We start from the raw sequence: 14,771 nt of genomic DNA on the forward strand, positions 1-14,771 counted from the left end.
GAGAGTGAGGGCAGTGAGGCTTTCGGTTTGTAAAATGACCAATGTTTGAATGTCATTACCTTCACATTAGTTATTTAGTCAGCAGCAACAGAACAACAACAACAGCAGAAATCAGATATTTGTAAATATTTCGACATTTCTTTTGTTTGTTAAAGCGTCAACTCGTGACGTCACTCCGAAGACACGCCCACCCCCCACAGCAGAACAACAAAATTAAGATGGCGGCCTGCGCCGAGCGTCATGCGCCATGCGGCTTGTTGAAGGCGCCTCGCGGCCTCCCTAGAGTTAGTTTGTTGTGTTTGTTAGTCATTGCACCGTGAGGGAACGGGAGCCCCTTTAAACCTTCTTATTATACATCCATGCTTTAAACCGGCGCTTTAAACACTGAAAACCCGCAGCAGGAAGGAACATATCACCGACCAATCAGAGGCCGCGCTGTCAGAGAGGAAAGTGACCTCAGATATCTGCGGGCCAATCACCGGAAGGCGGAAGTCCCGCCCCTCGCCTACTCAACCGGAGCGCGCCCGAAGAAGAGCCAGAACCCGGAGCAGCAGGTAAGAAACACATCAAGTAAGACATGTATTAAGATAGCAATTAATTAAGATAGCAATGCATTAAGATTAGTAAGACCAGCACGGCCCGGTTCTCCTCAGGTCCGGGTCCTCCTCAGGTCCGGGTCCCGCACACACGCCGAGGGAGCGCTCGGTTTACAGCTCGGGTTAGCCCCTCTGTTTACAATACAATGGGGCGTTATTGGCACGACCACGTGTATCTTGTGTATATATTATATATATCGTGTATACCACATGGCATCGTCAAAGCATTCCCACAGGTCGTTGTAACGGAACAAAACAAAGAGACACACTAACATGTCTCCTGCTAGCCTGTAGCCTCCGGGCTGCAGCGAGGGTTCACTCTGCACCCGGTACTACTATCCATCTACACTAGTATCCATCTACACTACTATCTACACTAGTATCCATCTACACTACTATCTACACTAGTATCCATCTACACTAGTATCTATCTACACTAGTATCCATCTACACTACTATCTACACTAGTATCCATCTACACTAGTATCTATCTACACTAGTATCCATCTACACTACTATCTACACTAGTATCTACACTAGTATCTATCTACACTAGTATCTACACTAGTATCTACACTAGTATCTACACTAGTATCTACACTAGTATCTATCTACACTAGTATCTACACTAGTATCTACACTAGTATCCATCTACACTACTATCTACACTAGTATCTACACTAGTATCTATCTACACTAGTATCTACACTAGTATCTACACTAGTATCTACACTAGTATATACACTAGTATCTACACTAGTATCTATCTACACTAGTATCTACACTAGTATCTATCTACACTAGTATCTATCTACACTAGTATATACACTAGTATCTATCTACACTAGTATATACACTAGTATCTACACTACTATCTACACTAGTATCTATCTACACTAGTATCTACACTAGTATCTATCTACACTAGTATCTACACTAGTATCTACACTAGTATCTATCTACACTAGTATATACACTAGTATCTACACTAGTATCTATCTACACTAGTATCTACACTAGTATCTACACTAGTATCCATCTACACTACTATCTACACTAGTATCTATCTACACTAGTATATACACTAGTATCTACACTAGTATCTATCTACACTAGTATCTACACTAGTATCTACACTAGTATCTATCTACACTAGTATCTACACTAGTATCTACACTAGTATCTATCTACACTAGTATCTACACTAGTATCTATCTACACTAGTATCTACACTAGTATCTATCTACACTACTATCTACACTAGTATCTATCTACACTAGTATATACACTAGTATCTACACTAGTATCTATCTACACTAGTATCTACACTAGTATCTATCTACACTAGTATCTACACTAGTATCTACACTAGTATCTATAGTATCCATCTACACTAGTATCTATCTAGTATCTGTTTTTACTTGAACCTGAACTCACTTCTCTAAATATATTTAACAAGTTAATTGAAATGCACACCTTGATGTGAACACGTTGATATGTACCTTCTAGTGTGTTCTCTGTGGCCAGTGGCGAGCAGCGCCTTGTGGCTGAAGTGGATCTGGTGGATCTGGTCTGCTTTAGGACTTCATGGTGGACATGTTTTCATTGGTCCTCACATAACATGTTCTCAACGTCTCAGAGATGTCCTCTGAACACAGGGTACTGTCAGGGTCTTCAGGGTCGCTAGGGTCAGGGTCTCTAGGGTCAGGGTCTCCAGGTTCAGGGTCTCCAGGGTCAGGGTCTCTAGGTTCAGGGTACTGTCAGGGTCTCCAGGTTCAGGGTCTCCAGGTTCAGGGTACTGTCAGGGTCTCCAGGGTCAGGGTCTCTAGGTTCAGGGTACTGTCAGGGTCTCCAGGTTCAGGGTCTCTAGGGTCAGGGTCTCCAGGTTCAGGGTACTGTCAGGGTCTCCAGGGTCAGGGTCTCCAGGTTCAGGGTACTGTCAGGGTCTCCAGGTTCAGGGTCTCCAGGTTCAGGGTACTGTCAGGGTCTCCAGGTTCAGGGTACTGTCAGGGTCTCTAGGGTCAGGGTCTCCAGGTTCAGGGTCTCCAGGGTCAGGGTCTCTAGGTTCAGGGTACTGTCAGGGTCTCCAGGTTCAGGGTCTCTAGGGTCAGGGTCTCCAGGTTCAGGGTCTCCAGGTTCAGGGTACTGTCAGGGTCTCCAGGTTCAGGGTCTCCAGGTTCAGGGTACTGTCAGGGTCTCTAGGGTCAGGGTCTCCAGGTTCAGGGTACTGTCAGGGTCTCCAGGTTCAGGGTCTCCAGGTTCAGGGTACTGTCAGGGTCTCCAGGTTCAGGGTCTCCAGGTTCAGGGTACTGTCAGGGTCTCCAGGTTCAGGGTCTCCAGGGTCAGGGTACTGTCAGGGTCTCCAGGTTCAGGGTCTCCAGGGTCAGGGTCTCTAGGTTCAGGGTACTGTCAGGGTCTCTAGGTTCAGGGTCTCCAGGTTCAGGGTCTCCAGGGTCAGGGTACTGTCAGGGTCTCCAGGTTCAGGGTACTGTCAGGGTCTCCAGGTTCAGGGTCTCCAGGTTCAGGGTACTGTCAGGGTCTCCAGGTTCAGGGTCTCCAGGGTCAGGGTCTCTAGGTTCAGGGTACTGTCAGGGTCTCCAGGTTCAGGGTCTCCAGGTTCAGGGTCTCCAGGTTCAGGGTCTCCAGGTTCAGGGTCTCCAGGGTCAGGGTCTCTAGGTTCAGGGTCTCTAGGTTCAGGGTCTCTAGGTTCAGGGTCTCCAGGGTCAGGGTCTCCAGGTTCAGGGTCTCCAGGGTCAGGGTCTCTAGGTTCAGGGTCTCCAGGGTCAGGTTCTCCAGGGTCAGGGTCTCTAGGGTCTCCAGGTTCAGGGTACTGTCAGGGTCTCCAGGTTCAGGGTCTCCAGGTTCAGGGTACTGTCAGGGTCTCTAGGGTCAGGGTCTCCAGGTTCAGGGTACTGTCAGGGTCTCCAGGTTCAGGGTCTCCAGGTTCAGGGTACTGTCAGGGTCTCCAGGTTCAGGGTCTCCAGGTTCAGGGTACTGTCAGGGTCTCCAGGTTCAGGGTCTCCAGGGTCAGGGTCTCTAGGTTCAGGGTACTGTCAGGGTCTCCAGGTTCAGGGTCTCTAGGGTCAGGGTCTCCAGGTTCAGGGTCTCCAGGTTCAGGGTACTGTCAGGGTCTCCAGGTTCAGGGTACTGTCAGGGTCTCCAGGTTCAGGGTCTCCAGGTTCAGGGTACTGTCAGGGTCTCTAGGGTCAGGGTCTCCAGGTTCAGGGTACTGTCAGGGTCTCCAGGTTCAGGGTCTCCAGGGTCAGGGTCTCTAGGTTCAGGGTACTGTCAGGGTCTCTAGGTTCAGGGTCTCCAGGTTCAGGGTCTCCAGGGTCAGGGTCTCCAGGTTCAGGGTCTCTAGGTTCAGGGTCTCCAGGGTCAGGGTCTCCAGGTTCAGGGTCTCCAGGGTCAGGGTATCTAGGTTCAGGGTCTCTAGGTTCAGGGTCTCCAGGGTCAGGGTCTCTAGGTTCAGGGTCTCCAGGGTCAGGTTCTCCAGGGTCAGGGTCTCCAGGTTCAGGGTCTCTAGGTTCAGGGTCTCCAGGGTCAGGGTCTCTAGGTTCAGGGTCTCCAGGGTCAGGGTCTCTAGGTTCAGGGTCTCTAGGTTCAGGGTCTCCAGGGTCAGGGTCTCCAGGTTCAGGGTCTCTAGGTTCAGGGTCTCCAGGGTCAGGGTCTCCAGGGTCAGGGTATATAGGTTCAGGATCTCTAGGTTCAGGGTCTCCAGGGTCAGGGTATCTAGGTTCAGGGTCTCCAGGGTCAGGGTATCTAGGTTCAGGGTCTCCAGGTTCAGGGTCTCTAGGTTCAGGGTCTCCAGGGTCAGGGTATCTAGGTTCAGGGTCTCCAGGGTCAGGGTATCTAGGTTCAGGGTCTCCAGGTTCAGGGTCTCTAGGTTCAGGGTCTCCAGGGTCAGGGTATCTAGGTTCAGGGTCTCCAGGGTCACGGTATCTAGGTTCAGGGTCTTCAGGGTCTCCAGGGTCAGGGTATCTAGGTTCAGGGTCTCCAGGGTCAGGGTCTCTAGGTTCAGGGTATTTAGGTTCAGGGTCTCCAGGGTCAGGGTCTCTAGGTTCAGGGTCTCCAGGGTCAGGGTCTCTAGGTTCAGGGTCTCCAGGGTCAGGGTCTCCAGGGTCAGGGTATCTAGGTTCAGGGTCTCCAGGGTCAGGGTCTCTAGGTTCCTCCCCTGTCTAAGAGAAACTTGTCAATAAAGTTTATTTTGAAATGTTTCCATAGCAACATGGACACGGAGCTGTTAATGGAGTGTGTGGAGGAGGAGCTGGAGCCATGGCAACAGGTGGATGAAGATGATGAAGACGAAGAGGAGGAGTACTGTCAACCAGGTGAGAAAACAGACAATAACTGATCTTCATCATCACACTCTTCATCATTTGTTGTTGTTGACCTCGTGTTTAGTGGCGGGTGTGTTTGATTAATACCTGTCTGTTTTTCCGTAGAGGACGAATTTGTGTCTCCTGTCCCAGCCGCGGAGACCCCGCCCCCCCCCAAGCCCACTCCACCTGCCCCCCCCCCGACAGGTAACTGTGTGTGTGTGTGTGTGTGTGTTAGCAGTAATAGCCTGCAGATGAACGTTAGCTCGTTGCTAACTCTTAGTTTCCTCTCCTCAGGGTCTCCTCTCCTGCAGCTCGTCTCCTCCTCCCTTCCTCCCTCCTCCCTCCCCTCCTCCTCCCTTTCTCCCTCCTCCTCCCTCCCCTCCTCCCTTCCCCCCTCCTCCTCCCTGCTCCTCACCTCCTCCCTTCCCTCCTCCTCCCTTCCCTCCACCTCGGCCCCCCCCCTGATGTCTCAGCCCCCCCTCATCCTGACGCAGACGGCGGGGGGGACGTTCCTCCTCCCAGCAGGGAGTCACCACGGCTCCCCCATCCTCCTCACCACACAGGTGAGCGAAACAAACACACCCTCTCTGTTATACTGTGTGTAGGGACTCACCCTGTAGGGTCTCAGTCAGTAGGGACTCACCCTGTAGGGTCTCACCCTGTAGGGACTCAGCCTGTAGGGTGAGTCCCTGTAGGGTGAGTCCCTGTAGGGACTCAGTCAGTAGGGACTCTGTCTGTAGGGACTCGGTCTGTAGGGACTCAGCCTGTAGGCACTCAGCCTGTAGGGACTCAGCCTGTAGGCACTCAGTCTGTAGGGACTCTGTCTGTAGGGACTCTGTCTGTAGGGACTCAGCCTGTAGGCACTCAGTCTGTAGGGACTCAGCCTGTAGGAACTTAGTCTGTAGGGACTCAGTCAGTAGGAACTCTGTCTCTAGGGACTCAGTCTGTAGGGACTCAGTCTGTAGGGACTCAGCCTGTAGGAACTTAGTCTGTAGGAACTCAGTCAGTAGGGACTCAGCCTGTAGGGACTCAGTCTGTAGGGACTCAGCCTGTAAGGACTCAGCCTGTAGGGACTTAGTCTCTAGGGACTCAGCCTGTAGGGACTCTGTCTCTAGGGACTCAGCCTGTAGGGACTCAGCCTGTAAGGACTCAGCCTGTAGGGACTCAGTCAGTAGGGACTCAGCCTGTAGGGACTCAGTCAGTAGGGACTTAGTCTCTAGGGACTCAGCCTGTAGGGACTCAGTCAGTAGGAACTTAGTCTGTAGGGACTCAGTCTGTAGGGACTCAGTCTGTAGGGACTGTCTGTAGGGACTCTGCCTGTAGGGACTCAGTCAGTAGGGACTCTGTCTGTAGGGACTCTGTCTGTAGGGACTCTGTCTGTAGGGATTCTGTCTGTAGGGACTCAGCCTGTAGGGACTCAGTCAGTAGGGACTCTGTCTGTAGGGACTCTGTCTCTAGGGACTCAGCCTGTAGGGACTCAGTCTGTAGGGACTCAGTCAGTAGGGACTCAGTCTGTAGGGACTCAGTCAGTAGGGACTCTGTCTGTAGGGACTCAGTCAGTAGGGACTCAGTCAGTAGGGACTCAGTCTGTAGGGACTCTGTCTGTAGGAACTCTGTCTCTAGGGACTCTGTCACTAGGGACTCAGCCTGTAGGGACTCAGTCAGTAGGGACTCAGTCAGTAGGAACTTAGTCTGTAGGGACTCAGTCTGTAGGGACTCAGCCTGTAGGGACTCAATCTGTAGGGACTCTGTCTGTAGGGACTCTGTCTGTAGGGACTCTGTCTGTAGGGACTCAGTCTGTAGGGACTCAGTCAGTAGGGACTCAGTCTGTAGGGACTCAGCCTGTAGGGACTCAGTCTGTAGGGACTCTGTCTGTAGGGACTCTGTCTGTAGGGACTCAATCTGTAGGGACTCTGTCTGTAGGGACTCAGTCTGTAGGGACTCAGTCTGTAGGGACTCAGTCTGTAGGGACTCTGTCTGTAGGGACTCAGCCTGTAGGGACTCAGCCTGTAGGGACTCAGTCAGTAGGGACTCAGTCAGTAGGGACTCAGCCTGTAGGGACTCAGTCTGTAGGGACTCTGTCTGTAGGGACTCTGTCTGTAGGGACTCTGTCTGTAGGGACTCTGTCTCTAGGGACTCTGTCTGTAGGGACTCTGTCTCTAGGGACTCTGTCTCTAGGGACTCAGTCAGTAGGAACTTAGTCTGTAGGGACTCAGTCAGTAGGGACTCAGTCTGTAGGGACTCAGTCTGTAGGGACTCAGTCAGTAGGGACTCAGTCTGTAGGGACTCTGTCTGTAGGGACTCGGCCTGTAGGGACTCGGCCTGTACGGACCTGGTCTTGGAACCGAGGGTCGCCGGTTCAAGTCCCGATCGGACTAAAAAGAGAATAACTATGACTATGTCTTACCTTTGCTGTTTGGGGATCAGAAGTTGTGTTGAAGGGCATAACACGCTGCTGAAGGTTAATCCAATGTCTCTGTGTCTCTTTGAAATGACTCCTGATAATCCATCGTGACCTTTATTGCTACTAAGCAGAGTGTAATGCTCAGTGTTGCAAAGAGGTGTCAATCACCCAGTTCGACCAATGGGTTCCAGAGATAGGGTCCGCGTAGCGTACAGGTCTGCCTGGCAGCTGGCGCGTCAGAACGCACAGCAGGTTTCAAGAGCGGTGGTTTCTTTGCATTTAGGAATTGTTTATTTCTCTTCTCTTGCCACTCTGCCAAATAAGCCAATTGCAACAATGGCAGGCAGGAAAAAGACTTGTTCCACTGAGGAGGTACTGGCCATTCTGGCTGAAGACAGCGGGGCAGCTATTTTACCGGTCGACTCCGAGTCGGACGACGAGGACCTGCTGCAGCCAGAACTACACCCGGACAGCAGTGACTCTGATTACGTTCTTCCTCCATCGGAAAGGTATGTGATCTCTTTTCATCCATCACTCGGTGTGACATCATCCATCTCTCCTGCAGTGAGTTTAGTCACTCGCTCACAAGAGCCGCGTTCACACTGCGGTACTTTTCCCACAAAGGTTCATGCGAACTTAGTTCATGCGAACTCTTTAGTTCTCATGAACTAAGCACAGATCACGTTCTCACCGGAATAAGTCCCTGGGGGAGGATTGGTCAAATGAAGCCGCTGACGTCACTTCTTCTTCTTCTTCTGCTTTGGGTTTACTGGCAGGCCGCAAACCACTTCACGGCGTATACTGCCGCCCAAAGTCCCCGGCCGGAAGTCCCCGGAGTTGGGGAAGGCTTCAGTAGAAGCTGCTGGGAGTCCCAGCAGCTTCTACTGAAGCCTTCCGAGTAAATCGCCAGAACGCCGACACCTCCTCATCTCCACCGCTCCCATGTTTTATTTTGTGTTGCCATAAGTTAGTCTCTCTGCGTTTCTGCGCTGGGCTAATGCTAATAATGCTAATGCTAATAATGCTAATGCGAGGATAATAAAATGGCGGCTTCACAAAACTTTTTGGGAGTTTTACGGGGCGTGGTTTGCAATTCGTCCAGCCAATCAGTCATATAGCTCTTTTCTCACAAAAGAGCCGCTCGAAAGTCCCTGCTCTCTAGCAGGGACTTTCGAGGGGGTAAAAAGGTTCGCATGAACTACTTTTAGTACCGGCTCTTTTTGGTGTGAACGCGATCATGAAATAAGTTCGCATGAACCTTTGTGGGAAAAGTACCGCAGTGTGAACGCGGCTACTGGAAGGCATGCTGGCTTCCCCAGCACAGGGCTTATTCACCTCAGCATCCATATAGTGTTACTTGTCTGTTTGGAGTTATATTTTCAAAAGTATCGGCCAGTGAATTCATCCATTTGGTTTTTCTCCACATTTGTTTTCACAGTGATGAAGATTACGAGCCTTCTGCTCCACCCTCACCTCCTCAGCCCTCATCGCCTGCTTCCACTCGGCTGAGACCATCCACTCGTACCCCTCCTCAGCCCTCATCGCCTGCTTCCACTCGGCTGAGACCATCCACTCGTACCCCTCCTCAGCCCTCATCGCCTGCTTCCACTCGGCTGAGACCATCCACTCGTACCCCTCCTCAGCCCTCATCGCCTGCTTCCACTCGGCTGAGACCATCCACTCGTACCCCTCCTCAGCCCTCATCGCCTGCTTCCACTCGGCTGAGACCATCCACTCGTACCCCTCCTCAGCCCTCATCGCCTGCTTCCACTCGGCTGAGACCATCCACTCGGACCCCTCCTCAGCCCTCATCGCCTGCTTCCACTCGGCTGAGACCATCCACTCGGACCCCTCCTCAGCCCTCATCGCCTGCTTCCACTCGGCTGAGACCATCCACTCGGACCCCTCCTCAGCCCTCATCTTCTTCATCTGATTCCGAGTCACCCAAAGAGACGCAGCACAAAAGAAAAGGAAAAGCGTCGTATAAATCAGCCGCGCCCAGGAAGCGTGGCCGAGGCGGGTCTCCCGAAGGTGGGTCTCCCGAAGGCGGGTCCCCCGAAGGCGGGTCTCCCGAAGGCGGGTCCCCCGAAGGCGGGTCTCCCCGAGGTGGGTCTCCCGAAGGTGAGTCCACCCGAAGCGGAGGTGGGTCTCCCCGAGATGGGTCTCCCGAAGGTGGGTCCCCCAGAGGTGGGTCTCCCGAAGGTGGGTCCCCCAGAGGTGGGTCTCCCGAAGGTGGGTCCCCCAGAGGTGGGTCTCCCTCTTCCAGATCGACAGAGGAAGACCTCAGGTGGCACACCAGAGAGGACAAAGACCAAAGACCAGAGCCACGCGGGTTCATGCCAGCCAGGGTCCCCGGCCCCGCGTTAGACCCCCTCACAGCGTGGTCGCCCCTCTCCCTCTTCAGAATGTTCTTCAGCTCCTCCGTGGTCCAGAGGCTCGTGGACAACACCAATGCAAACGCCCTGAAGAGGTCGCAGGCGGGGAAGAAGTACGTTTGGAAAGTGCTGACTGTGAGGGACTTCTATGTCTTCCTGGCCATCATCATTTTCTCCGGCCTCGTCCACGTTCACCACAGATCGGACTACTGGAGGAGGAAATGGCCGTACAACTTCCAGTTCCCCGCTGACAGAATGTCCCGGGCTCGCTTTGAGGCCATCTTGTGGTCGCTGCACATGAGCGACCCTGAGGAAGACAAGGAAAACGAGCGCAAGAGTAACACCGCCGAGTACGACCGACTCTTCAAGATCAAGCCCCTTTACACGGACATCGTTGCTGCCTGCAAAGCCCACTTCCAGCCCTATCGGAACATTTCCATCGATGAGAGGATGGTGGCCTCCAAGGCCCGCATCAGCAAGAAGCAGTACGCGAAGGACAAGCCCATAAAGTGGGGGTACAAACTGTTTGTGCTGGCGGACTCCTCCACGGCATACACCTGGAACTTCTTTGTGCACACGGGGAAGAGCGAGTCCACCACCGGCCCTGGACTCAGCTACTCCTCCGTGATGGACCTGCTGCCTCTCCCGCTGCTCGGTCAGGGCTACACACTCTTTGTGGACAGCTTCTACACCAGCCCCGCCCTCTTTGAGGAGTTGTCCACTAAGAACATTGGCTGTTGCGGGACCATTAGAAAGAATAAGATGGAGTTTCCACGGGCGGAGTTGAACGACCTTCCGAAAAACGCAGAACGGGGAGATTTGCGGTGGATACGGAGAGGCAAGCTCCTGTTCGTGAAGTGGATGGACACCCGTGAAGTGTCCGTGTGCTCCACCGTGCACGAGGCCTTCAGCGGTCAGACGGTCCAGCGGAAAGTGAAGCAGGCGGGTGTGTGGCAGACGAAGACTGTTCCCGTTCCTGACGCGATGCTGGACTACAGCCGGAGCATGGGCGGCGTGGATGTGTCCGACACTTTGATCGGGAACTACAGCGTTCACCACAAAACCATGAAATGGTACAAGACTTACTTTTACCATTTCATGGACATTGCAGTGGTGAACAGCTTCCTTCTCCACAAGGAGCTGATCAAGATGAGGAAGGACCCCAGCGGGACGAGGCCACACAGCCAGAAGTCCTTCAGGGAGCAGCTGGCTGCAGACATGTTGGAGTTCGCTGGAGTCCCAGCAGCAGAAGCAGCAGCAGCAGCGCCACCATCCCCCCCGCCGCTCACATGCATGCCCGTGTATTATGGGGAAGATGCCACCGCGTCGAGGAAGTACTGCAAGAACTGCTCTAACGCCGGCAACAAGAGGGTGAAGACGCCGGTGTGCTGCAGGAAGTGCATGGTGCCTCTGTGCTTCACTTCTAGGAAGAACTGCTTCAAGGAGTGGCACAGCCACACACTGTAGCATGCAGGGTGTGTACCGTGTGTTGTTCTTTACAAACAAAGGTAGTTTTTTAGAGTGTAGTTTTCTTGTGCATTATGTTGGTAAAATGTTTAAATAAATCTGCTTCAGTTGGAGTCAAACTTCATTTCCTGTGTATGTGTTTTTGTTGAATGGAAAGGGTATCGAGGTCTGGGTGGATTTTCCAAAAGGTCCAAAGCAGTTGTATTTGATGGAATGAAACCTGTTGTGATATTTCAATGAATAAAACGCGTTGTACAGTGCAGTACTGAGACAGGTCAAAGGGCACTGATGCTAACCACATGTACCCAGAGGTGAGCCTGTGCCTTAAACTAGCATCTATCCTTCCTGACTCAGGGTACTTATGATATATTGGTTTGGATCCCTCCAGGTTCTGGTCTACGATCCCATCATTCAGGGGGTTTCACTATAAATAATGTTTTTTTGTTCTAGGCGGAAATGAGAATTGTAATTGTTTGACTATGTTCCATCTGAATTTACTCTGACACGTCTACATTGCATCACATTTAGCTGAGGCTTTTATCCAGAGCGACTTACAATCAGTGCGTTCGACCAGGAAGACACAACCTTGAAGAAAACAGAATCATAAAGTACATCAGGTTTCATAGAGCCAAGCATTTCAAGTGCTGCTCAGCTGGCTTTAGAGGAGCCAGTCCTTTGTTAGTATATAAGTGCTTTGTTAGTAGTTCTATCCTCGAGGTGGAGTCGAAGGAGATGAGTTTCAGTCTGGAAGGTGTGTGAGCTTTCTGCTGTCCTGATGTCAATGGGAGCTCATTCCACCATCTTGGAGCCAGGACAGCAAACCCACGTGTTCCTGCTGATGGGAACTTGGGTCCCCCTCGCAGCGAGGGTGCAGCGAGCCATCTGGCTGATGCAGAGCGGAGTGCACGTGCTGGGGTGCACGGTTTAACCATGTCCTGGATGTAGGAAGGGCCAGATCCATTCGCAGCATGGTACGCAAGCACCAGGGTCTGGAAGTGGATTCTAGCAGTTACTGGAAGCCAGTGGAGGGAGCGGAGTGGTGTGGAACATTCAGGAAGGTTGAAGACGAGCCGCTGCATTCTGGGTGAGCTGCAGAGGTCGGAGGGCACATGCAGGCAGACCAGCCAGGAGGGGGTGCAGTAGTCTAGTGAGGTGACGAGAGCCTGGACCAGAACCTGCGTGGCTCTCTGGGTCAGCTGGGGACGCGTCCTCCTGATGCTGTAGAGCGTGTATCTGCAGCAGCGGGTTGGAGCAGCGATGTTTGCAGTGAAGGACAGGTTGTTATCTAGGATCACACCCAGAGTCCTTGCAGTCTGAGTCGGGGAAACAACAGAGGTGCCGATGTTGATGGTCAGGTCAAGAGAGGGACAATCTTTTCCCGGAAGGAAAAGCACTTCAGTTTTGTCGAGGTTGAGCTTGAGGGGATGTCAGCTAGTCGAGCAGAGATGCGTGCGACGACCTGGGTCTCTGAGCGGGGGAAGGACAGGACTCATTGGGTGTCGTCAGCGTAGCAGTGGTATGAAAAACCATGCGGGCTAATGACAGATCCGAGCGAGTTAGTGTACAGGGAGAAGAGGAGGGGACCGAGAACAGAGCCCTGAGGGATGCCTGTAGTTAATTGACAAGGGTCGGACTCGGACCCTCTCCAAGTGACCCTGTAGGTGCGGTCTTTGAGGTATGAGGTGAGGAGGGAAAGTGCAGAGCCTGAAACTCCAAGTTCTTGGAGAGCGAAGGAGGATCTGATGGTTCACCGTGTCGAATGCAGCAGACAGGTCCAACAGGATGAGGACAGAGGAGAGGGAGGCTGCTTTAGCCGTGTGCAGTTCCTCAGAGACGGCAAGGAGGGCAGTTTCTGTGGAGTGACCTGCCTTGAAACCAGACTGGTGCGGATCCAGAAGGTTGTTCTGATGGAGAGAGCAGGAGAGGTGTCTAAAGACAGGACCGGGAGGAGAGAGACAGGCCTGTAGTTTATAACGTCAGACGGGCTGAGAGTGGGTTTCTTCAGGAGAGGGTTTACTCTCGCCTCCTTGAGAGTGTGTGGAAAGTGACCAGAAGTTAAAGAAGTGTTGATGAAGTGGGAGAGAAACGGTAGAATATCAGGAGCGATAGTCTGAAGGAGGTTTGAAGGGATAGGGTCCAGAGGACAGGTGGTGGGGCGGGCAGAGGTAATGAGGGTAGGCACCTCACTTGGAGAGAGAAGGGAAAAGGAGGTCAGTGTGCGGGTGGAAGGAGGGTCTGGAGACCCAGCGGGGAGTAGAGGGGAGTCAGAAAGAGAAGAGCGAATATCATCAACCTTTTTTTCAAAGTGGTTAACAAAGTCGCTTGACAGGAGGGAGGAGGGGGGAGGGGCTTTGGGGGGGTCCAAGAGGGAGGAGGGGCTTTGGGAGGGTCCAGGAGGGGGGAGGGGCTTTGGGGGGTCCAAGAGGGAGGAGGGGGGAGGGGCTTTGGGGGGGTCCAAGAGGGAGGAGAAGAAGATGGAAAATAGTTTTTTGGGATTGGATCTTATCTTGAAAGAAAGTGCTTTTTGCCTGAGAGATGGAAGCAGAGAAAGAGGAGAGGAGAGCATGAGAGACTCCAATGTCTTTGTCAGTCTTAGAGACTCCCGCAGGACTCCAATGTCTTTGTCAGTCTTAGAGACTCCCGCAGGACTCCAATGTCTTTGTCAGGCTTAGAGACTCCCGCAGGACTCCAATGTCTTTGTCAGGCTTAGAGACTCCCGCAGGACTCCAATGTCTTTGTCAGTCTTAGAGACTCCCGCAGGACTCCAATGTCTTTGTCAGGTTTAGACTCCCGCAGGACTCCAATGTCTTTGTCAGTCTTAGAGACTCCTGCAGGACTCCAATGTCTTTGTCAGTCTTAGAGACTCCCGCAGGACTCCAATGTCTTTGTTAGGCTTAGAGACTCCCGCAGGACTCCAATGTCTTTGTCAGGCTTAGAGACTCCCGCAGGACTCCAATGTCTTTGTCAGGCTTAGAGACTCCCGCAGGACTCCAATGTCTTTGTCAGGCTTAGAGACTCCCGCAGGACTCCAATGTCTTTGTCAGGCTTAGAGACTCCCGCAGGACTCCAATGTCTTTGTCAGGCTTAGAGACTCCCGCAGGACTCCAATGTCTTTGTCAGGTTTAGACTCCTGCAGGACTCCAATGTCTTTGTCAGGCTTAGAGACTCCCGCAGGACTCCAATGTCTTTGTCAGTCTTAGAGACTCCCGCAGGACTCCAATGTCTTTGTCAGGTTTAGACTCCTGCAGGACTCCAATGTCTTTGTGCGGAAGTACGAACACATCACACCCATCCTCAAATCACTGCACTGGCTCCCGGTCTCACTCAGGATTGACTACAAAATCACCCTCTTCACTCATCAGTGCATATATGGAAATGCTCCCTCCTACATCAAGGAATTGCTCACCCCACAAACCTCCACGAGGAACCTACGTTCAGTAAAGGCAAACCTCCTCATCCCACCAAGGACAAAACTGAAGACCATGGGAGACCGAGCCTTCTGCTCCGCTGCTCCGAGATTGTGGAATGCCCTCCCAAGCCAGCTGAGGACACCACAGACTGTGGAGGCTTTCAAAAAAGGCCTAAAAACGCATCTTTTTAGAATAGC

At 52.5% G+C, this 14,771-nt stretch overlaps 1 protein-coding gene and 1 long non-coding RNA gene across 2 annotated transcripts; both read left to right on the forward strand.

Annotated features, from left to right (window-relative positions):
- Positions 1 to 225: 225 nt before the first annotated feature.
- On the forward strand, positions 226 to 5,112 carry LOC117440565 (uncharacterized). Its single transcript, XR_004551280.1, has 3 exons — positions 226 to 554; positions 4,821 to 4,927; positions 5,042 to 5,112. It is a non-coding gene; the product is annotated as an uncharacterized lncRNA (long non-coding RNA).
- A 57-nt stretch (positions 5,113 to 5,169) lies between these two features.
- Positions 5,170 to 11,269, forward strand: LOC117440566 (piggyBac transposable element-derived protein 4-like). Its single transcript, XM_071202048.1, has 3 exons — positions 5,170 to 5,481; positions 7,647 to 7,831; positions 8,761 to 11,269. The coding sequence occupies exons 1-3, from the start codon at positions 5,170 to 5,172 to the stop codon at positions 11,162 to 11,164; spliced, it is 2,901 nt and encodes a 966-aa protein (XP_071058149.1). The 3' UTR covers positions 11,165 to 11,269.
- Positions 11,270 to 14,771: the final 3,502 nt, after the last annotated feature.

The sequence above is a fragment of the Pseudochaenichthys georgianus genome, unplaced genomic scaffold, assembly GCF_902827115.2.
Source record: "Pseudochaenichthys georgianus unplaced genomic scaffold, fPseGeo1.2 scaffold_1043_arrow_ctg1, whole genome shotgun sequence".
Taxonomy (NCBI): Eukaryota; Metazoa; Chordata; class Actinopteri; order Perciformes; family Channichthyidae; genus Pseudochaenichthys; species Pseudochaenichthys georgianus.

Bases quoted from the DNA above. Each gene is read 5' to 3' on its own strand.
- LOC117440566 (XM_071202048.1), top strand. From the start codon at position 5,170: ATGAACGTTAGCTCGTTGCTAACTCTTAGTTTCCTCTCCTCAGGGTCT. The intron at 5,482-7,646 runs GTGAGCGAAACA...CTGCCAAATAAG, and splicing joins CCATCCTCCTCACCACACAG to CCAATTGCAACAATGGCAGG. The intron at 7,832-8,760 runs GTATGTGATCTC...TTGTTTTCACAG, and splicing joins GTTCTTCCTCCATCGGAAAG to TGATGAAGATTACGAGCCTT.